The 24,037-nt window shown below is 43.8% G+C and overlaps 2 protein-coding genes across 2 annotated transcripts in view; one reads left to right on the top strand and one right to left on the bottom strand.

Moving 5' to 3' along the window:
• The window catches only part of fam234b (family with sequence similarity 234 member B), a 208,300-nt gene that overhangs the window by 40,394 nt on the left and 143,869 nt on the right, over window positions 1–24,037 (top strand). The gene's annotated exons all lie outside the window — the stretch shown is intronic.
• Window positions 16–6,774, bottom strand: LOC309479682 (uncharacterized protein). The gene is made up of 7 exons (XM_082143884.1): window positions 6,407–6,774; window positions 4,693–4,838; window positions 4,311–4,498; window positions 1,732–4,117; window positions 1,085–1,190; window positions 645–698; window positions 16–570 (listed from the first exon to the last, which is right to left on the bottom strand). Exons 1-7 carry the CDS (start codon window positions 6,590–6,592, stop codon window positions 436–438), a joined length of 3,201 nt encoding a protein of 1,066 aa, XP_082000010.1. The 5' UTR covers window positions 6,593–6,774; the 3' UTR covers window positions 16–435.

Here is a 24,037-nt window from a genome sequence, read left to right as displayed (position 1 = left end):
AGCGCAGTACAGCAACCAATCAGAAGCGCGCAAACAATACTCTCACAGTAAAACCTGCTATGGTGGTTTAACACATTACTAAAATAATGGGGAGAACTCAATACTCCAGCGTCCACTCCAACATAACTAAAAATGAATATAAAGTTAAAATAAGTCAAATAAGCAAAAAAAAAAAAAAAGATTAAGATTAAAAGATGACTCATAAAGTGAAGTACATCCAAAAATGACTCACTAATCACTTACTCGCCCTCGTGTTATTCCAAACCCGTATGACAGAAAGTAGATGTTGATTTAATCAGTTCTGTTCAAAGATGCAATGAAAGTGAATGGTGACTGAGACTGTCATTCTGCCTATAACATCTCCTTTTGTGTTCCAGAGAAGAAGAAAGTCAAACGGGTTTGGAACAACAATGGTGTGTAAATGATGACGGGTTTTTATTTGTGTGTGAATGACCCCTGTAAGTGTGTGTGAGTGTAGTGTGGTAGTGAGAGACGTGCCTGTTGTTGCATTGGTTCTTCATCAGTCTGATCCACGCTGCAGGAGAAATACACTGAGGGTCTGTGTGCTTTCTGCAGAACAAACACACACTGGTGTAATTAAGCGGTGACGGATCTCGAGTGTTTCTGCAGAGATGTGACTGTACCTGCTTCTGTCCGGATGATCTGGACGGCTGCTCCTCGACCGGACTACTCGCTCTCTGTCAAACACACACACACACACACACACATATATATATATAATGCATGAGACACAGGTTCATGATCATGGACCTGGGCAGACGTGTGTGCAAACAGTGTGTGTGTGTGTGTTTGGTTTTTGATGTCTTTCAGGATAAGATACTCATGCTGGCTGGGTTTAACCACTGGAAAGTACAAGGGTGTGTGGTTTTCCCCTACACTGAGTGCAGTGTCATCAGCAGGAGGCAGACAGGATCTGTGTAATATTTTAATGAGGAATGTGGCATATACATATGACCTCTAACTGACCTAAATTATTCTGAAGCCTGTAACATCAAGAACGATAACAACAATGGCAACTATTATAATAACTATAGTGATAACTATAATGGCGTGTGTGTATTACCAGTGTGTGCAGGGAGCTGGACGAGTGAGCTCTTGATAGTGTACCACTGTCTCTTTCATCCTCTAGCTCGTCCCATTCCCAGTGAGGAGATTTGCTCTGGGAGTGACTGGAAACACACAAACACAGATTCACCTGGGTCACTAGCTCATCACGACCATGAGTCTGAAGATATGACAAACCCTTGTGCAATCTGATTCACAATATTCTACACATACTCTGGCGTTTACACTAGTGGTCGACCGATATTTGGCATTTTTCAAATATCGGCATCGACCGGTAAGTTTTTCTGTTTGCCCAATGTGACCAACTTATGTTTTTGGCCTCTTTCAGTTTAAAATGATTTATTTTTAATTTATTAAATATTCATTCAAATAAATATAAAGTATATATATATAGGCGACCCTGCTCTCTAAGATATTGGCATCGGCCATCAAAAAAACAATATCGGTCAACCACTACCTTACTCATACGTTTATTTCATATTTGGTCCAATTTGATAACTGCCGTTGAGCTCTCACTGCTGTGTTATGAATTACTTGCAGTTTAATCCTGAATTTCTGATAACATTTCTAAACACGCCCTGGCTTTGCTACTCTTTTTTTACATTGTGTGCATGACTTTGAGAAGACCACATATTTTCTGCGCACCTGGCCGGTTTGTAGCGGGAAAGTTCTCGTTTCTGACGGCTCTCGATCCCCCCCAGCTGGCTCGGACCCTCCCTCTGGAAGACCGTTTTGACCTTGGGAATGTCAGCCATCATGGCATATTCTTCCCGGTTGAGACCCGATGAGCCGGCGGATAGATGGCTTGACTCCGAGTCCATGGAGCTCTGGGAAGAGGTGTGTCTTTGAAACGGAGGGGAGGGGCTTCTGTGTCGGCTCGGCGCTCGCAGGTTGTTAGGCGTGGAGCTTTGCACCTCTTGGCTTTTCCTCATGCTGCTCTTCTTGCTTCCGTCTTGTGGCGATTCCCAGGCGACAGGGACAGATTTGGGAAAGGAGCTGATATGTTTCTTCTCAGTGCTGTGTCGTGATGGGGAGGAGTTGCGTGAGACTGATTGGCTGTTGAGAGAGTGGGTGGAGCCTCTCCAGCGGCCTGATGAAGGGGTTGAATCATGGTTACTTGTGGAGTTTCTTACATGAGAGGTGGAGCCAGTTCTGTCACTCACAGTGTTCCTGAGAGGGATGTGGTCTGCAATGTCACGCCTCAGTGTAGACATACATGTAGACATCTCTGACTTAAGGGGAAGAGATTGGCTTGGGTTGTCATTGGCCCGCCTTAAGGGGGAGGGACTGCGGCTCTTGGGGCCACGGTTTGATGAGGACTGGCTCGTTTCGGACTTACGAAGCGATGATGAGCCAAGGTTTCGCTGTGGACCTCTACTTGGGGAAGAGTGTCGGCTGTCTCGGTTGTAGCTGTGAAGGGAGCTCTTTGCTTCTGGTGTCTTCATTGTGGTTTGGCTTTGCGTTTCATAACTTTTCCTGGATGGGGAGGGGCTGTTTCTGTCATAACTCCGCCCATTAGACACAGATCTTCTGTCTGATTGGCTGGGCGTTCCGTAGCCCTTCCTGACCGGAGACGCACTGCGTCGACCCTCTCGAATCTGACTTGATGAGCCATTTGTCTCCGGCCTCCCCTTCGGGGAATGGCTTCTTGAATCATAGCGGCCCTTTGAGGAAGGGGAGGAACTCCGTCTGTCATGGCCGCGCTCGTACGAGGTGTTTTTCGTCTCAGTTTTCTTAACAGCAGGACTTTCATAACTCTGTCTGGAAGGAGACTGGCTTCTTGAATCAAATCGGCCCACTGAGGTGGAGGAACTCTGTCTATCATGACTGCGTTCATATGAAGGGCTTTTTGTTTCGGTTTTCCTAAGAGCAGGACTTTCATAACTCCGTCTGGAAGGGGACTGGCTTCTTGAATCATAGCGGCCCACTGAAGGGGAGGAACTCTGCCTTTCATGACCGCGTTCATATGTAACACTTTTCGTTTCAGTTTTCCTAAGAGCAGGACCTTCATAACTCCGTCTGGAAGGGGACTGGCTTCTTGAATCAAATCGGTTCACTGAGGGGGAGGAACACTGTCTGTCATGACCGCGCTCGTACAAAGGGCTTTTTGTTTCAATTTTCCTAAGAGCAGGACTTTCATAACTCCGTCTGGAAGGGGACTGGCTTCTTGAATCAAATTGGTTCACTGAGGGGGAGGAACTCTGTCTGTCGTGACCACGCTCATACAAAGGGCTTTTTGTTTCAGTTTTCCTAAGAGCAGGACTTTCATAACTCCGTCTGGAAGGCGACAAGCTTCCGCGGTTTTCTCTAGACCCAACGAAGGAGCTGTTGGTATCGGGTTTCTGTAAAGAGCCTCTCAGGTCCACGTAAGACTTACTGACAGTACTGAGGGTGCCTACGGTGCTCGCAAACGATCGGAGGTTTTTCTGCACACCTCCAGAGTAATTATTCCGTGCCGGACTGACCGATCCCCGATCTTGTCCGAGTGAAACACTGCTAGGCCGAAAGCCGACCGTGTTGAGAGAGGAGCTGGACTCGGCCCGTCTGAATGGGGAGGTACTACGGGAGGGAGAAGAGGAACGCGAGAGGCCGGAACCTCTTTGGGAAGAGTTGAGCGTTCCCGGATGCCGTAAGGGAGACGTGTGGGGATTTCGACCACCTCTTCGGCCAGAGGAACCGATCGATTCAGCTTGTTTGAACGGGGTGGGACTCAGCGCTCGGGGACCGGCGAGGGCCTCGACCTCCACGCTGAGATCCAGCGGGTCTGGAGCATACTGCGCAGGATAGTCTTCTGCGAGCTGCTCAGGGTTCTGAAACTCTGAGGTTCTCCTTTCCGAGGGGACGCCTAGATCCGGGTTCCGAAATGGAATGGTGGCTTTGGGTTCTGGGCTTTTGTTGCTAGGCAGGGGATGCCCTCTCTCAGAATGCCGATAAGGAGCAGGGGGACTCTGATCACGGAGAGCTCTGCTCCCGGCAGCCTTTCCCAGAGAGAAATATCCACTCTCCCGATCCCTTCCTTCCTTCACGCTGCCTGCAGACAGAGAGACAAGATCATGACCTGTGTTAATATGTGAACTGATACCCTACAGTCATGCACCATGACGCAGCACCCAGGAAAAGCCCGTGCAACCCGACTCCACCTGACACCTCAAACTGCCACTCTGACTATCCCAACAACACCACAAGCTGCTCGGATGGTAACTGGATATTGGTGTTTTCCTCACCGTGAGAAAAACCGATCTGGCCAAAGCCATCCCGGCGACTCTGAGGCACCTCTGTCCAGGAACGGGGGCTCGTCCGGTGCGGCGGCGGATCCAAGCGGGTCATTCTACGGTAGGACGAAGGATGATGAAGGAGGCTGGAGTATTCCTCAGGACCGGCAGAGCTGCTGTACACGGAATCGTCACCCTGACTGGGATTAAAGTTGCATACGGAAAGAATGAGGCCAGAACTCAACACACTCTCACTCTCAAAACACATTCTTGGAGCAAAGTATGCAATGCAAAGTTTTAAAAAACTTCTTATAATACAAGATAAATATCATAACAACAGCATAGACTCCATTTCAAAACTGAGTAACATTCAAGGGCTCTTTAGCAGGCTTACCTGTCCGAGCTTTGGTCGTCGTCTCCGTCACACAGATAAAGGTCACAGTCGGGACTCAAGATGCAGAGGGAGCTCTCCTCAAAGCCCCGCCCCCCTCTGCTGACATCACAGTAGCTGCTGACCACTGACAGCACATCTGAGTCATCCTGATTGGTGGACGGAACACACACAACCAATCAGAGAGCCGTGCATAACCGATGAAACCATCTGTGTAACCCATGATGTTCTGAAGGAACTTTAAGGCATCAGAAGAGAATGATGCTGTGAATCCAGCTTATAGAAACCAAGGTTTCAGCATTAGTAATGTTAGCGGTTCTTTATCACTAATAGACATGTTTTGCTCCAAATAAAATAAGACTAAATCTAGGTCTTGTTAACTGGAGATTTCTGAGGAAATTAAGCAACTAAAATAGCACTTCACATGCAGTATCACACACACACACTGTACGGGTTTAGGGTTTCACGGCTGTAACTCTGTCTGGTTTGTGGCTTTTCTTCTCATTATTATTTCAGATGAGTGAATAATCAGCAGCTGAAATATCAGTATTCGTCAAATAGGGATGAACACTTCTGAGATAATAAACATGATTACGTGTTAACTCTTTTCTGTCTGGTAATAATTAACAGCTCTAATGGATCAAAGAGTGAATCACGTGTTCACTGGTAATGTTAGATCAGTCACTGGTGCTGATAAAACTCCAGACATGAATGATTCCTCAAATCAGTGATGTTGTTGAGGACAGTGATGTTACTTTACTGAGGGATCAGACAAACCATTTTACCTGCCGGAACGGAAAACAGGTGAAAAAGTCCAACAGACGTACATTGAAGGAAGAACCTGAGCCACATCTACAGACCAGAAGAGGATATTTTCATGCCATGCAGGAAGAAAACACACTGATCACCCTACACTGGTAAATATGATGTGTTGGATTTACTTAAAATATGTATGCACCATTTTTGAATCACATTCGTTAAGTAAACCCAAATTGGAATAATTTCACTTTACTTAAAATTAACAAGAAAAACTTTGTTATATGTACTTAAATATTTGAGTTCACTCAACATTCTTTACTTAAAAATATATATAGAATCTACTAAGTAATTGCAAGTTGTTAACTTAACATTACTTAGTAGATTATATCGCGTTACATATATTTTTAAGTAAAGAATGTTGAGTGAACTCAAATATTTAAGTATACAAAAAGGTTTTCTTGTTCATTTTAATTGAAATTATTCCAATTTTGAAAAAATTACTTAAAAAGTGTGATGCAAAAAAGGTGCATATATATTTTAAGAAAATCCAACATATAATTTTTTACCAGTGTATAGCAATCACCCAATAATATATTTCTGTCAGTATGTTACGGCAGTGTTCAGCTGTCGAAGTCTCTCTGTGAATGTATCGTGTTACTCTGATGCCGCAAAGAGACGAAAATGATCCGCCTTCATTCATAAATAATGAGAATGTGCGCGCGCACGTCCACTCTCCTGTATTACTTGAATTAATTACTCTAATTTATTACACACTGCATCTGTCATTATTATAGAATCCAAACCAAACACAATTGTGCAGTAAATTGCATGCCTAGTTTCTGTTCAACAGCTTCGAGCATCAGTCTGCAGTCTGTGTGTGTGTGTCACTATCTGTGTGTGTCGCTATCTCTGTGTGTGTGTCGCTATCTCTGTGTGTGTGTCGCTATGTGTGTCTCACCTTGGCGCTGGTGTCTTTCTCGTCGCTGTGCGCGTCAGAAGCGCGTGGCCCGGGCGTGTGCTCGCCGCCACTGCAGGTGTTGTGCAGGTGTTTCTGTCGCAAGCAGTCGTGGCAGCGGGTGGAGTCGAAGATGTTGGGCTGGAACTTCGGGCACACGGGCTCATCAGCGGCAGCCAGGGGCATCATGGGTAATCTTTAATCGGCTTCACACACATGCAGGTTCAAACGCGCAGAAAACAAGCGCACGAAGAGACAGACCGTGAGAGGGAACGTGTGTTACCTGAGCAGCAGATGAGGGTCCAGTGAGTTAGAGATGAACACTAAACTCACTCTTTCTCTCTCTCTCACTCACACACACACACACACACACACACACACACACACACACACACACTCTTCCCATTGGCTCGCTCAACAATAGCAGACAGTGATGCTGCACGTGTGTGTCCATCTGTTGTGTGTATTAAATATCAGAGACGTACAGCAGCTGCTGCACAACATCAACATCACACACACACACAAACACACACACACACACACGTCTGGTTCGCTATCTTTGTATATAATGTATTTTATACTGGTTGTTCAAACTGTATATTCTGTCACCTTACACTAACCCTACCCTACCCATCACAAACACACAAACACACACACACTAACCCTACCCCTAAACCTACCCATCACACACACACACACACACACACACACACACACACACACACACACACTAACCCTACCCCTAAACCTACCCATCACACACACACACACACACACACACACACACACACACACACACACACACTAACCCTACCCCTAAACCTACCCATCACACACACACACACACACACACACACACACACACACACACACTATACCTACCCATCACACACACACACACACACACACACACACTAACCCTACCCATCACACTCACACACACACACACACACACACACACACACACACACACACTAACCCTACCCATCACACTCACACACACACACACACACACACACACACACACACACACACACACACACACACACTATACCTACCCATCACACACACACACACACACACACACACACACACACACACACACACACACACTAACCCTACCCATCACACTCACACACACACACACACACACACACACACACACTAACCCTACCCATCACACTCACACACACACACACACACACACACACACACTAACCCTACCCATCACACTCACACACACACACACACACACACACACACACACACACACACACACACACACACACACACACACACACACACACACACACACACACACACTAAACCTACCCATCACACACACACACACACACACACACACACACACACACACACACACACACAAAGTAACCCTACACTACTATAAATGATATCTATGAAAAGTTTCAGTCTGGATTCAGACCGCATCATAGCACTGAAACTGCGCTCGTTAAAATCACAAATGATTTACTTTTAGCTTCTGACCAAGGCTGTATCTCAATACTAGTTTTACTTGATCTTAGTGCTGCGTTCGATACTATAGATCACACAATACTCTTAGATCGACTACAAAATTATACTGGTGTTCAAGGACAAGCACTAAGCTGGTTCAAATCATACCTATCTGACCGCTACCATTTTGTCTATTTAAATGGAGAAAAATCGATCATAACTCCAGTAAACTATGGAGTGCCGCAGGGATCTGTGTTAGGCCCTCTGTTATTTTCCATATATATGATGCCACTTGGAAATATTATAAGGAAACATGGAATTAGTTTCCATTGTTATGCTGAGGACACTCAAATATATATTTCATCACGGCCGGATGAAAACGCTAAATTTTCCAAATTGACAGAGTGTGTTAAAGATATAAAAGATTGGATGACGCGTAATTTTCTTTTATTAAATCCAGACAAGACAGAGGTAATACTTATCGGTTAAAAAAACCGCCCACAAAACCTCGCACAATACAACTTTAACATCATAGGATGTCCTGTTACTTTATCCTCTACAGTAAAAGACCTGGGTGTTATACTCGATTGCAACCTGTCTTTTGAAAATCATATTTCATATGTTACAAGAACAGCCTTTTTCCACCTTAGAAACATTGCTAAGCTACGTAATATGCTATCAGTTTCTGATGCAGAAAAGTTAGTTCATGCATTCATGACCTCGAGACTGGATTACTGTAATGCTTTATTAGCTGGTTGTCCTGCATCCTCAATAAACAAGCTACAGTTAGTCCAAAATGCCGCCGCTAGAGTTCTTACGAGATCAAGAAAATATGATCATATAACACCGATTTTATCATCATTGCATTGGTTACCTATAAAGCTCTGTATTAATTACAAGGTATTGCTACTGACTTATAAAGCCCTAAACGGCTTAGCTCCAGTCTATTTAACGGATCTTCTATCACCCTATAATCCATCGCGCTCTTTAAGATCACTAAATTCAAGGCTTTTGGTCATACCTAGGATATCCAGAACCACCAAAGGAGGGAGAGCATTTTCACATTTGGCTCCAAAACTCTGGAATAGTCTTCCTGATACTGTTCGTTGCTCAGACTCGCTCTCCCAGTTTAAAACTAGATTAAAGTCGCATCTCTTCAGCCAGGCATTCATATAATCCTACAGTTCAAACTACAATCCGGCCTCTAGCTCATAAACGCCAGAGGAGAACTGGCCCCCGACTGAGCCTGGGTTCTCCCAAGGTTTTTTTTCTCCATTAGGTCACCTGATGAAGTTTTTCGGTTCCTTGCCACTGTTGCCTTTGGCTTGCTCAGTTGGGGATATTTTGGGGATATTTAATTTAATTTTATCAATCAATAAATTCCTCTTGAAACAAACTTTGTTGTATTATTTTAATTTAATACTGTGAAGCTGCTTTGATACAATCTGTATTGTGAAAAGCGCTATACAAATAAACTTGACTTGACTTGACTTGACTACTCTTTACTTTAGGTCCCACAATGACACGAGTCCCCATGAGTCAGGTTTAAGTCATGCACACACACACACACACACACACACACACACACACACACACACACACACACACACACACACTCTCTACTCTCCAGCACAATGGGGTTATACAACACTGTCACAGCAGCCAGAGGAAAACTAATGTTAAAGAGTCAAGGGTGAAGAGACCAACTAATACAAACACCGACCACCATAACGGTGACTCTATTATTATCAATAAAACATCTAAACCTCTGTTCATTCTCAACAAGAACTTTTGGACATGTATGAGAGAAATGATGAGGGTATGTTAATTCACAGTAACTTCCTCTATTCTGACCAACTCAGTGTTTAAATTCTGCTAGAGTTGCTGTTGGTGACACTGTCCCACTGTTAAGTGTTGCTTTACATGTGTGAAACGAGTGAGAAGTGTGTATACTGTTAATCACACTGGCTCAACACTTCTGATCTGAACACAGTTTATAGGCTTGTAGGACTGAAAATAATCCAAGATATTTGACAGCAAAAGACATTTGCTTTACTGTTTTCCACCCCCTCTTTCTCCCACAAGGAGCATTTGTAGTTCCTAAAGGCACAGAGGGACTGATAGTGGTCAAGGCCTGTAGGCCTGGGGGGAGTTGTAATGATCTGATTGGTCCGTTTGATTAAACTAGATCAAAACTCGGAGTGACTTAACACTGCGGAATGTTTACATTTTCAAACTCACCAACTGTCAAAAATTCTAATCTAAACACCTTGAAGACTAAATCAAACTGCCATTCTATATAATATTCACCTTTTCCCTCACTTCTCCGTGGGGGGCGCCATAGCGGCGAGTGACTTCTGGTAAGATGCTCTCAACTTCCGTTTAGTAATTGTCATCAGCTAGACGACGTTACTCGTGATGGCCAATAGTGGAGGCTCTGGAGAATTTGTTCCGTTAAAGGCTGTCACAAAGCTAAAAAAAACGGCTGGATAATGAGTGTTACCAGGGCCGGACTGGGACACAATTTCAGGCCGGGAAATCCCACACCCATCCAGGCCATCCCATGGACCCAAATAAAATTTAGAAACACGGACAACCCTATTTTTTCCTAAATTACATTTATTGGTCTAAATCCTTAGGCTGGGGCCGAGTAAAATAATTAAAGGCTTTAATAATTAAAGTGGCCCCCGGGGACCAAACGAAATTTTTCCGTAAAAGTCTAGTGGGGCTACATGCCCACCAAATTTCATGTTCCCCGGTGTTTCGGTGTCCCTGGTATCGTTGACGAAAAATTCAGTAGATGAAAAAAAAAAAAAAAAAAAAACTTTGACAATCCCTATGTGACCGCTTTCGCTAGCTACACTAGCGGAGGTCATAATTATATTAATCTCCTTGAGCATACAGTATTTTGAGTGACTAATAGGGGCGCTACCGTTAACATTTGCTAGCATTTCAATACTAAGTTAACGAAGAGAAAAGTAGAGTATTTACAGATGAAACTGACCTGCACTTGAAGCCCTGAACAGGTCATTCATTTTGCAACATTTTGCTGCTTGTTCTCTGAGTGCTTTCTTTCTCGTTGTCCTTTCCCTCTCTGCTCCACCTGGCTGTTTTCTCTTCATCATCGGGTGATGCTCGCATTTTCTGTTTAACCGTTTCGCTGAGGCTTAAAGTGGAATCGTAGTCTTGCCAGTCAAGACTAACAGATTCATGATTTTATTTTATAATAATAATTTTATTGAATGACGAATTCGAAAATGATCACTGGACACTGGTAAAGGTAGTAGTATAAAACAATTATAATAATAGATAAAAAAAATAAATAAAAAAAAAAACGCTGGCTGGCAGCAGGCCAAATTAGTCGGCAGGCCACCGGGAATTCTCCCGATGCTCCCGATGGCCAGTCCGGGCCTGAGTGTTACGACCACAAGCCAGCAACAAGAGCGGAATGTACAGTCCAAAACCATTCCACAGGATGCCATGCCATCCGACAACGAGGGCAAAAGAAAATGGCTCGCAGCACTTAATTAGAAATTTCTGCCCCGTAACATCCATGTATGCTCGATCATCCCACTTTGTGGACAGACAACCAACAACGAAAAATCCATATCCTGAACTTTGGCTTGGATATGATCGTCCATTAAGGAAGAAGAGAAGACGACGAACTTGTCCGGACGAAGGTGAGACTATTCATTAATGTAATTTACAAGGCTAACGTGTGGGTCTGCACAATTATCGAAATGTGGCTTATGATACGGATACAGTATTTTCAGTACAAAGTTCTCATGGCGTGACGGTGTGCTTAAACGTCTTTAAGATAGGGATGGGGAAATGAAGCCTCATGAGGCTTTCTCCTGACTGTTCCGGGAAAAGATTCAAAGCTTCGAGAGTGTCGAGAGCAGCGCCATCTGGTGGTTATTTAAAATAAAGCAGCCAGAAGCCTGTGTTAGAAGCTCTGGCAGATGAAGCAACCACAACACACTCCATAGTTTCAATGTTATGTGTACAAATAAAAGCCTTACATGTTTGTGTTTGATTTGTTCATTAAATAAATTCATTTTCCCATTAAAGTGTGACAATAAAATATAATATAAGCTTATATGATTCAACAAGATTTAATGTTGGTCTACTCTCTCTCTCTCTCTCTCTCTCTCTCTCTCTCTCTCTCTCTCTCCACACACACACACACACACACACACACACACACACACACACACACACACACACACACACACACAAAATGAATAAGGACATTGTCTGATAGGATCATCTGTTATTAAATGTGCTTATGACACTTGTTACTGATAGTGCTTAACTGTAGGAATGACAGAAAGGTGATAAAGTTTTTAATTAGGGGAGCGCGGGGCACAACCTAACGGCTAGTTGTAACACGCTTGTTTTAAATACTTCCGCACATGCTTGGATGACGAAACTTTGTGTATTTACTAGTTGCCATATCAACACTATATAGAAAAAAAAATTCCGCCAATTTTTTTTTTGGGGGGGGGGGGGGGGGGGGGGGGGGAAGATATCCATAAACATTTATTAAACCATAGCAAAAGTAAATTTCTTACTTAAGTTAACTTTTCATCTCTATTTTTTGTGTTTATTTAAAATAAGACAAATCTGATATTATTTTAATCTCCAAGATGTTATTTAACAGTTGAGATAGTTATTTAATGCTTCGCTAACTAGCAGAAGACACTAGCAGGGTTTAAATCCCAGTTGTGCAGGCGGGGCATGTTGTCACACTGCGTTACAATGTGCCCCTATTAGAAATATGCTATTATATTCTATACTTTTATTAATTTTATTGAGAAAACGTGAGAAAAAGGTGAATAAAGACTGAGAGTCAATGTTCAGAAATGACTAATTATTTATTTGTTTTGAACTATGTTGTATAGCTGTGTTTTCCTGTGTTCGTAGTCAAAACTCAAAAATTAGTTTATATTTAATTATTAAAAATTGGCATTATTTTATATGAAAAAAGTTTTTTAATTGTATTTTATTTAGAAAATATTTTAGTTTGTTTTGTATATATTTTTTATTAGATCAGATAACATTTTAAGCTGTCATATGTTATGTTACAATGTGCCCCACACATGTTACAATGTACCCCACCTATGGGGCATGTTGTCACATTTCACTTCCATTCTTTCGGGGTATGTCAAGAAAAAAGTATATACTGTATTAATAAAACAAAAACACATAATTGTACTAGACATGTGGGAAATTAATGTGGGGAAAAATAAATACTCTGAACCATAAGTAGATTTACACAAACTGAGAAAGTCAAAAAGCGTTACTTTGTGCCCCGCTCTCCCTATATTTATTATTTTTGGCTGTTGCCATTGCTCTAAATACAAACCCTTCACCAACACCCTATCCCTTCCCCCCTAAACCCAAATACCAACACCAAATTACCTAAAATCACCAAAAAGTGCAAAGATTTTACAAAAACAAAAAGACACAAAAACAACGAAAAAATTATAGCCTAAGTAGTGAAAAATAAATGTTGGTTATTTAAATGTAATATATTGATTAACTTTCAAAGTACAGCACTCTCCTCACAAACACATCAACCAGACTGAGGCAACAATGACTCGTTAAATAAGATCTGGAGTTCGAGCCTTCTGACACCCAAAGCGAAACGCGCACGTGACTGGAGAGAAAGTGAGGCTTCGTTTGTCATCGATCAAGTGACTCTAGTAAACCAATACACGCCCCGATACGGGGCTTCACTAGAGATTGTGTTGCTTGTGTGATACGCGCATCGGAGCTTCAGTCAGAATGGAATGTGTGCAGTGTGTGTGTGTAAGAATGGAATGTGTGCAGTGTGTGTGTGTAAGAATGGAATGTGTGCAGTGTGTGTGTGTGTAAGAATGGAATGTGTGCAGTGTGTGCGTGTAAGAATGGAATGTGTGCAGTGTGTGTGCGTAAGAGTGGAATGTGTGCAGTGTGTGTGCGTAAGAATGGAATGTGTGCAGTGTGTGTGCGTAAGAATGGAATGTGTGCAGTGTGTGTGTGTAAGAGTGGAATGTGTGCAGTGTGTGTGCGTAAGAATGGAATGTGTGCAGTGTGTGTGCGTAAGAATGGAATGTGTGCAGTGTGTGTGTGTAAGAGTGGAATGTGTGCGTAAGAGTGGAATGTGTGCAGTGTGTGTGCGTAAGAGTGGAATGTGTGCAGTGTGTGTGCGTAAGAGTGGAATGTGTGCAGTGTGTGTGCGTAAGAGTGGAATGTGTGTGTAAGAGTGGAATGTGTGCAGTGTGTGCGTAAGAGTGGAATGTGTGCAGTGTGTGTGCGTAAGAATGGAATGTGTGCAGTGTGTGTGCGTAAGAGTGGAATGTGTGCAGTGTGTGTGCGTAAGAGTGGAATGTGTGCAGTGTGTGTGTGTAAGAGTGTAATGTGTGCGTGTGTGTAAGAATGGAATGTGTGCAGTGTGTGTGCGTAAGAATGGAATGTGTGCAGTGTGTGTGCGTAAGAGTGGAATGTGTGCAGTGTGTGTGCGTAAGAGTGGAATGTGTGCAGTGTGTGTGTGTAAGAGTGTAATGTGTGCGTGTGTGTAAGAATGGAATGTGTGCAGTGTGTGTGCGTAAGAATGGAATGTGTGCAGTGTGTGTGCGTAAGAGTGGAATGTGTGCAGTGTGTGTGCGTAAGAGTGGAATGTGTGCAGTGTGTGTGCGTAAGAGTGGAATGTGTGCAGTGTGTGTGCGTAAGAGTGGAATGTGTGCAGTGTGTGTGTAAGAATGGAATGTGTGCAGTGTGTGTGCGTAAGAGTGGAATGTGTGCAGTGTGTGTGCGTAAGAGTGGAATGTGTGCAGTGTGTGTGCGTAAGAATGGAATGTGTGCAGTGTGTGTGTGTAAGAATGGAATGTGTGCAGTGTGTGTGCGTAAGAGTGGAATGTGTGCAGTGTGTGTGTGTAAGAGTGGAATGTGTGCGTGTGTGTAAGAATGGAATGTGTGGAGTGTGTGTGTGTAAGAGTGGAATGTGTGGAGTGTGTGTGTGTAAGAGTGGAATGTGTGCAGTGTGTGTGTGTAAGAGTGGAATGTGTGCAGTGTGTGTGCGTAAGAGTGGAAGGTGTGCAGTGTGTGTGCGTAAGAGTGGAAGGTGTGCAGTGTGTGTGCGTAAGAATGGAATGTGTGCAGTGTGTGTGCGTAAGAGTGGAATGTGTGCAGTGTGTGTGCGTAAGAGTGGAATGTGTGCAGTGTGTGTGCGTAAGAGTGGAATGTGTGCAGTGTGTGTGCGTAAGAGTGGAATGTGTGCAGTGTGTGTGCGTAAGAGTGAAATGTGTGCAGTGTGTGTGCGTAAGAGTGGAATGTGTGCAGTGTGTGTGCGTAAGAGTGGAATGTGTGCAGTGTGTGTGCGTAAGAGTGGAATGTGTGCAGTGTGTGTGCGTAAGAGTGGAATGTGTGCAGTGTGTGTGCGTAAGAGTGGAATGTGTGCAGTGTGTGTGCGTAAGAGTGGAATGTGTGCAGTGTGTGTGTGTGTAAGAATGGAATGTGTGCACTGTGTGTGCGTAAGAATGGAATGTGTGCACTGTGTGTGCGTAAGAATGGAATGTGTGCAGTGTGTGTGCATAAGAGTGGAATGTGTGCAGTGTGTGTGTGTGTGTGTAAGAGTGGAATGTGTGCAGTGTGTGTGTGTAAGAGTGGAATGTGTGCAGTGTGTGTGCGTAAGAATGGAATGTGTGCAGTGTGTGTGTGTAAGAATGGAATGTGTGCACTGCAGTGTGTGTGCGTAAGAATGGAATGTGTGCAGTGTGTGTGTGTAAGAGTGGAATGTGTGCAGTGTGTGTGTGTGTGTGTGTGTAAGAGTGGAATGTGTGCAGTGTGTGTGTGTAAGAGTGGAATGTGTGCAGTGTGTGTGCGTAAGTGTGGAATGTGTGCAGTGTGTGTGCGTAAGAGTGGAATGTGTGCAGTGTGTGTGTGTAAGAGTGGAATGTGTGCAGTGTGTGTGCGTAAGAATGGAATGTGTGCAGTGTGTGTGCGTAAGAGTGGAATGTGTGCAGTGTGTGTGCGTAAGAGTGGAATGTGTGCAGTGTGTGTGCGTAAGAGTGGAATGTGTGCAGTGTGTGTGCGTAAGAGTGGAATGTGTGCAGTGTGTGTGCCTAAGAATGGAATGTGTGCAGTGTGTGTGCGTAAGAGTGGAATGTGTGCAGTGTGTGTGCGTAAGAGTGGAATGGGTGCAGTGTGTGTGCGTAAGAATGGAATGTGTGCAGTGTGTGTGTGTAAGAGTGGAATGTGTGCAGTGTGTGTGTGCCTAAGAATGGAATGTGTGCAGTGTGTGTGTGTAAGAGTGGAATGTGTGCAGTGTGTGTGTGTAAGAGTGGAATGTGCGCAGTGTGTGTGTAAGAGTGGAATGTGTGCAGTGTGTGTGTGTAAGAGTGGAATGTGTGCAGTGTGTGTGTGTAAGAGTGGAATGTGTGCAGTGTGTGTGTGTAAGAGTGGAATGTGTGCAGTGTGTGTGCGTAAGAGTGGAATGTGTGCAGTGTGTGTGTGTAAGAATGGAATGTGTGCAGTGTGTGTGTGTAAGAGTGGAATGTGCGCGTCTATGAATATAGCAACACTGGCCAAGTTGGCAGCACGGGTGGCTAAGAGTGACTCGGGTACATCGGCGGCGTTAGCCCATCTTGCTCCTGTGTTTTTTCCTGTTCCACCAAGCCATGGAATTTGGGAGTACGGTGCAAAATACTCCAGTCCCGTCCCAAACCGAGGGTAACGCCCGCTAAGTATTCTCCACGCTTGTAAACAATGGGGCGGTACTTCCGCCTACGTCCAGCGTGACCTTTCCAACGTGATTACGTAATGCCTGACGCATCGCACACCAGTACAAGACCAACAATTGTGGTTAAAAAGAATATACAGTTTTATTTATTTTTAGAAAATGATCGACAGTTTCGCTAGATAAGACCCAGGGTATATGCAGGAATCATAGAGATGAATTTACTACCTTTTACTACCTTTTTTACCACCTCCACAATATTTTTTACTACCATCACGACATCAAGCAGCAGCCCTTTTTTGGGGGGTGTGGTGGGGTGGGCGGGGTATGTAAAGCACCACTTACTACTTACTATAAGGTATAAGTGTGACACTGTCACACCCATCATACATATTAGGTACACTAATGTTTAATTGTTATCATTAAGTAGGCCTATTGTCATTGTCAATTATGTTTTTTTTGTAGTGTCGAGTTGAGTTTCAGTTGTCCTTATCTTAACCCTAGCCCTTGAGTTATCCTAACCATAGCCCTTAGCCCTAATAAGGTGAATAATAACCTTGGCACTTTGTCATTGCTATCAACTCCGACTCACTCAGGGCTCGACATTAAGCATTTTCATGTGCTTGTCCTCTGGACAAGTAAATCTGTCATTCACTTGTCCGAGTAAAAAAGTTGCTTGTCCGGAATGTTTTTGGTGTGTGTGTGCTGTAAATATAATTTATTCTGAAGAAATATCCTCATCTGTGTTAAATCAGCTCTGATATATTTAAATCTGCATATTGTCATATCTGCACCTTTAAAGGGCCACCCCCCACCCCCCAAATCTTATTCAATGTATGCTTAATCTTTAGTTTAAAATTTTATCAATAGATTAAATTGGAATAGCCTATTAAGATAATATAGGGCTGTTGTTACCCTAGGAAGGGCTGATCAAATTAAATCATTTACACTGAAAATGTACAACTGCATTAAATAATGTTATGAATATGAGATCGTTTAAAATATTTTTGAATATACAAATAAGAAACGTTGGAAAGAATGATACTTTTAAACATGAAAGTAAACCGCCAGTAGGAGGCGTCAGGCGACCGTCTTAATGAGCGAGTCATTGAGTCATTCATTCAAACGATTCGTTCAAACAACTGATTCATTCAAGAATGAGACATGTTTATGAATGGGACATTGAATCTTTGACTCAGCCAATTCGTTCAAAACGCTGAATCATTCAGTAATGAAACACGGTTGAGATGCGTTTCGGTTCTGCTGTGATCTTTGTTTGGAACTATTTTTGCTACTGAAACAGAACAAAAACAGTCAATATTGTGTCTAAAATGTAAGTAACTTAATTTGAACTGTTTATTGAACTGTTGTATCAAAAGCAATGTCACATTTTCAGTCGTGATGGTACTCAAGAAAACAGCACTCGTCGTGTGAGGTTGCTAAACTGTATCATATGTTAAAAATATTAAAACACATTTTGAATTTTGGCACTGGCAGTAACGTTATGTTGTTAACTGAGTTTAAACTGAGTTTACATTTGTTTGGATTTCTCCTCGAGAGGCTGCGCGAGCCTCAACAGCACAACCTTGTTACCGTCAGTAATACATCCACTATCGATCGCAACTTACAATAAATATAAATACAATCAGAATCATTCTGTCATTTTAGTGATTCCCTAGTTATTTATAATTTTTTTTGTTATTGACGTTTAATTAGGCTACTTGTCCGGTCGGGCAAGTAAAATTCTTTTACTTGTCCCTTCAAAAAATCCACTTGTCCCGGACAAGCGTTAATGTCGAGCCCGTCAGGTCCTGTTAGCACCGTATATATATTTTTTAATTATGCTACATGAAGTTAAAATATATGGAGACACAAATATTAAGCAAAAAAATGGAAACTCATATATTGAGGTGGTGATGAAAAATTTACTACCAAGTCAAATTGCGTTTGTTACCTTTTACTACCTTTCAAGGGCCTTAATTTTGGTAGATTATTTTTACTACCGCGCGGACACCCTGAGACCCTATTCCTCAGCTGGGGTCGTGCAGAGCCCTTTGAAGCACTTCAGAGCCCTTTGAAACTGCATTGATTTTTTGCATTTGCATGCATTGAGGAAAACATTTCAGGATTTTTCTCCACACAATGGACTTCAACGGTCACCAAATTGTTGAAGTCCATTGTGTTTCCTCAAAAAACGTAATTTCTTTTCCACTGAAGAAAGAAAGACATGAACATCTTGGATGGCATTGGGGTGAGTAAATTATCAGGAAATTTTCATTTTGATGTGAACTAATCCTTTAAGTAATGGGGGAATGTAATGTTTGTGTATTAGTCAGGAGATGGCGCTGTAGTCCACATGTTGTAACAACTCAATCCAACTCGTGCAGTTTTCTCAAGCCCTAACTCGGCCCTGGCCCGACAACATCTGCAATTTATCAGCCCGACCCCGACCCGAGACCAACATCAGTATCACTGTAAGCTCTCTCTTATGCGCGTTGTCTCTGCTACACGCACACACACACACACACACACACACACACACACGCTAAATAAAACTGCACACGGGTTCTCAACTACAACTCGCTTCAGTGGACTTGCAGATACATAAAGATGCAGCATTCCTGATGTTCGTGCCAGGAGGAAAAGAGCGCTGTCTGTGAACGACGGAGGACCAGCGACAAAGAGAGTGTGTTCTCACTCAGAGTTCCCTCGGCGGCCAGCGGAGAACCTCGAGAATGTTTAAGTGTTGTATTGAAACCGATGTGTTCTGTTGCAATAAACATAAAACATTCTGTGCCTCATCAAATTAGCTCTTTTCCTCCTCTGACTCAATAGTAAGACGAGTGACTATATAAGGGGAACCTCTCCCCCGGGAGATATTTGGCAGAGCGGAAGCTCGGCTCAACTCGAGCTCACCTGTCACCTGTCATTCTTTTAGGAGGCAATGTTACGTAATGTTAAAAATAGATTATTTTAGAGAAAAATATCCTCAGAAGTCACGCTTTAAGGGTAATAGAAGCTGACGGAAAGAGAGATCGAGACGAACGGGAAAAGTTAGAAATACACATGAAAGAAGAATGAAACTATCTGGATTAAGGCCAAATCAGCCAGCAGCCATGTCACCCTGTAGCCCAAGACTGGTTGCCCACTGAAGCTAAGCAGGGCTGAGCCTGGTTAGTACCTGGATGGGAGACCTCCTGAGAAAACCAGGTTGCTGTTGGAAGAGGTGTTAGTGAGGCCAGCAGGGGGCGCTCACCCTGTGGTCTGTGTGGGTCCTAATGCCCCAGTATAGTGATGGGGACACTATACTGCCAAAAGAGCAACGTCCTTCGGATGAGACGTAAAACCGAGGTCCTGACTCTCTGTGGTCATTAAAAATCCCAGGATGTCTTTCGAAAGAGTAGAGGTGTAACCCCGGCATCCTGGCCAAATTTGCCCAGTGGCCTCTGTCCATCATGGCCTCCTAATCATCCTCATATACTGATTGGCTTCATCACTGTCTCCTCTCCACCAGTAAGCTGGTGTGTGGTGGGCGTTCTGGCGCAATATGGCTGCCGTTGCATCATCCAAGTGGATGCTGCACATTGGTGGTGGTTGAGGAGATTCCCCCCTTCCATGTAAAGCGCTTTGAGTGCCGAGAAAAGCGCTATATAAATGTAATGAATTATTATTATTATTAAATCAAACGTGATGAAACTGACAATTTACTGACAATAAACAGTTTATTGAACAGCTGAATAATGATTATTTTTGGCTTTGTTTCTGCAAGGCCGGGTTTTTAGTTTTTCTTGCTTTTTTTTCTATTTCTTATGTCATCTGAGTCATTGCCCTATTGAATCCTGATCTGTCCCTGCCATGGATGCTCTGTCTGTGGTTTGTGGTTACATGCGCCCTTAAAATAGCATATGAATAACATGCGCAACGCGCCACTGACTTTTTTTTCCTGGTTAGTGGCGCAATTGTTTTCTAAACCATCAAAATAGCATGAAGGAACGTTTGCGCCGGAACACGGCTCCTTTTTTGTGCTGAACCGCCCCCGGGAGCGCAAGTTCATTCCCTAGTTTAGCGACGTGCTTCTGTGGAGGGAAAAGCGCGTTTCGCGCGGGTGCAAAATAGGAATGATACATGCGTCGGTGTACAAAGTCAATTGCTCTGGGTGCAAGATAGGGCCCCCGATGTACTTTTATTTTTTTTATTTTTGTGTGTGTTATATATAGCCTATAGGCCTATATGATCCGAAGTAACTAGTAACTCGCTCCTTGAGTAGTTTTTTCATTGGATACTTTTTTACTCTTACTCAAGTAACTATTAAGATTATTACTTTTACTTTGAGTAAATATTTCTATAAGTACTTGTACTTTTACTTGAGTACAGTTTTTGGATACTCTACCCACACCAGGCTAAGTGTACTATCAAAATAGATCAAGAAGCCATAGAGGAAGTTGAGGAATTTACATTTGTAGGTATTATTCTTGATTCCCAACTCAAATTCAATAAACACATTAACAAACTCTGTAAGACTGTCCTGACAAACCTGAACTGTTTCAGAATGAAAAGGTATCATATACCTGTCAAGGCAACTTTCCTGTTTTTTCATGCCATGATACTCTCTCACTTATCCTATTGTGTTACTGTATGGGGCCAAGCCTCCCAGACAACAGTCAAACCCATCATATCATTATTGTCACGAACCGCTCCGAGACACAAGGGTTAAGATCCAGACGCAGCTTTATTAAGGGGCAATCCAGACACGTAATCCAATAAACAGGCAATGGGTCAAAACACAGGTAGACAGTCCAAACAAACTAGACAAAACAAAAACAAGACAGGCAGGGGTCAGAGGCAAGAGAGTAATCCAAGGAACAGGCAAGAAATCCGAAAACCAATAAACAAGAAAACCAGGAAAACGCTCAGAGTTGCAGTGTGACACTAAACAAAACTTCGCAATGATTGAATGAATGAACAAGGAATAAATAGGCTGAAACTAACAAGGTGATGAGATACAGGTGAATACAATCAGTGATGATGAGTCCGGGCAGTGAGTTATGGGAAATGTAGTCTGAGTGAACAAGATAGTCTGGTGTGGAGTGCCCTCTGGCGGCTCTCATGGGCACTCCAGCTTGTGACCGTTACATAGCCCCCCCTTTAAGGAGCGGATTCCAGACGCTCAGAAAAACAGTTCAGGAGGGTGGTGGAGCAGAGGAGGACCCGGGGGCGGGATGGAGGGCCAGGCCCGTGAAGTGGAAGAGGACCTGGAGACTGCGGCAAGATGGGAGGCCAGGGCAGATCAGGCTGTGCAGGCGACCAGGGCGGATCAGGCAGTGCAGGTGACCAGGGCGGATCAGGCAGTGCAGGCGACCAGGGCGGATCAGGCAGTGCAGGCGACCAGGGCGGATCAGGCAGTGCAGGCGACCAGGGCGGAGCAGGCAGTGCAGGCGACCAGGGCGGAGCAGGCAGTGCAGGCGACCAGGGCGGAGCAGGCAGTGCAGGCGACCAGGGCGGAGCAGGCAGTGCAGGCGACCATCTTGTCTTGAGACACTGGCTCGGCGGCGGCCATCTTGTCCGGAGACACTGGCTCAGCGGAGACCATCTTGTCCTGGGACACTGGTTCGGCGGACCTGACGTGAACAGTCTCTGGATCGGCAGAAGTGACGTGAACAGCCTCTGGATCGGCAGAAGTGACGTGAACAGCCTCTGGATCGGCAGACGTGACGTGAACAGCCTCTGGATCGGCAGACGTGACGTGAACCGTCTCTGGATCGGCGGGACTGACGTGGAGCTCTGGCTCGGCAGGGCTGACGTGGAGCTCTGGCTCGGCAGGGCTGACGTGGAGCGCAGGCTCGGCAGGGCTGACGTGGAGTGCAGGCTCGGCAGGGCTGACGTGGAGAAGCTCAGGCAGAGGGGATACTGCAGGTTCACGGAGCTCCTCCTCTACCCCGCCCACAGTAAACGATGAGCCGCTCAACAAAAGGGCCAGATCAATATAGTGCTCCAAAGTCTCGTGAGGATCATGCAAGGGCATGAATGAACTGAGCGGTTCAGATAGCCCTCCCCGAAAAAAGATCTTAAGGCATTCTGTGTTCATCGAGGTGAGATGTGCCAGTTCAATAAACTCCTCGACATACCTCTCGATCGGCCGATTCCCCTGACGGAGACGCAGGATTTGTACTGCTGTATCTGTTGGCATAGCTGCTGGATCTAGGTGTGGCGAAGTTTTCTGTCACGAACCGCTCCGAGACACAAGGGTTAAGAGCCAAACGCAGCTTTATTAAGGGGCAATCCAGACACGTAATCCAATAAACAGGCAATGGGTCAAAACACAGGTAGACAGTCCAAACAAACAAGACAAAACAAAAACAAGACAGGCAGGGGTCAGAGGCAAGAGAGTAATCCAAGGAACAGGCAAGAAATCCGAAAACCAGTAAACAAGAAAACCAGGAAAACGCTCAGAGTTGCAGTGTGACACTAAACAAAACTTCACAATGATTGAATGAATGAACAAGGAATAAATAGGCTGAAACTAACAAGGTGATGAGATACAGGTGAATGAGATACAGGTGAATACAATCAGTGATGATGAGTCCGGGCAGTGAGTTATGGGAAATGTAGTCTGAGTGAACAAGATAGTCTGGTGTGGAGTGCCCTCTGGCGGCTCTCATGGGCACTCCAGCTGGTGACCGTTACAATTATACAAACAGGCACTGAAAATAATGGATCAGAAACCAACTATGTGGCACCACTGTTTGATTGTACAGAAATACAAGCTTTTAGATTTTGTTAGCTTTATTAAGTTCTCTTTTTTTAAACTGACTTTTAAATGCACAAATAATCTAGCTCCAGCCGTACTCTGTATGTAATAATGTAATAATGTGCGCTGCATTGTCCCTGACAAATAAACGAATAAATAAAAAATTTAATAAAAATATGGATGTCAATTCAAGAAGGTGGAGTTTGCTGCATTCAAAGGTTTCTATTTACAGTGTGTTTTCACAGCGTTGAGCTCTGAAGCCAATCACAGACATGTCTGTTGATCTCCTGAACGCGATGGCCAATCAGAGGCGTTTAAGTTATGCAATCATGCAATTTAATTATGCAGTGTAGACAGCTTCATTGATTATAACAGAACTCTGTGAGATCGCAATGCAGTGAGTCTGAGATGAGTGACAGCTTTTTAGTGATTATAAAAAGAACGCACATTTGTGCCAATTAACATCCCTTTTACGAGAACAAAGTTGGCATAAGGAAATAGTCGGCAAAATGTTATGATGGACTAATTTAAACACTTTTTTAATGACGTGATTATAATACTTCACCAGGTGTTATTTATGTATGACAGCACAGTTACCATACCTTAGTTTTGCCATTAGCATTCACACAACGTATATGTTTTAGAAAGAAATGAGTGAAATCTTAAGTTAACAACTCTTCATGGCAGACAT

Source organism: Leuciscus leuciscus (genome assembly GCF_965113295.1).
Source record: "Leuciscus leuciscus genome assembly, chromosome: 1".
Lineage (NCBI taxonomy): Eukaryota > Metazoa > Chordata > Actinopteri > Cypriniformes > Leuciscidae > Leuciscus > Leuciscus leuciscus.
This window is presented reverse-complemented; position numbering and strand designations above follow the sequence as displayed.

Coding starts and splice junctions, on each gene's coding strand:
- LOC309479682 (XM_082143884.1), bottom strand. CDS start 6,592: ATGATGCCCCTGGCTGCCGCTGATGAGCCCGTGTGCCCGAAGTTCCAG. Junction 4,499..4,692: donor GACGACCAAAGCTCGGACAG/GTAAGCCTGCTA, acceptor CTTTAATCCCAG/TCAGGGTGACGATTCCGTGT. Junction 4,118..4,310: donor CCAGATCGGTTTTTCTCACG/GTGAGGAAAACA, acceptor CTCTGTCTGCAG/GCAGCGTGAAGGAAGGAAGG.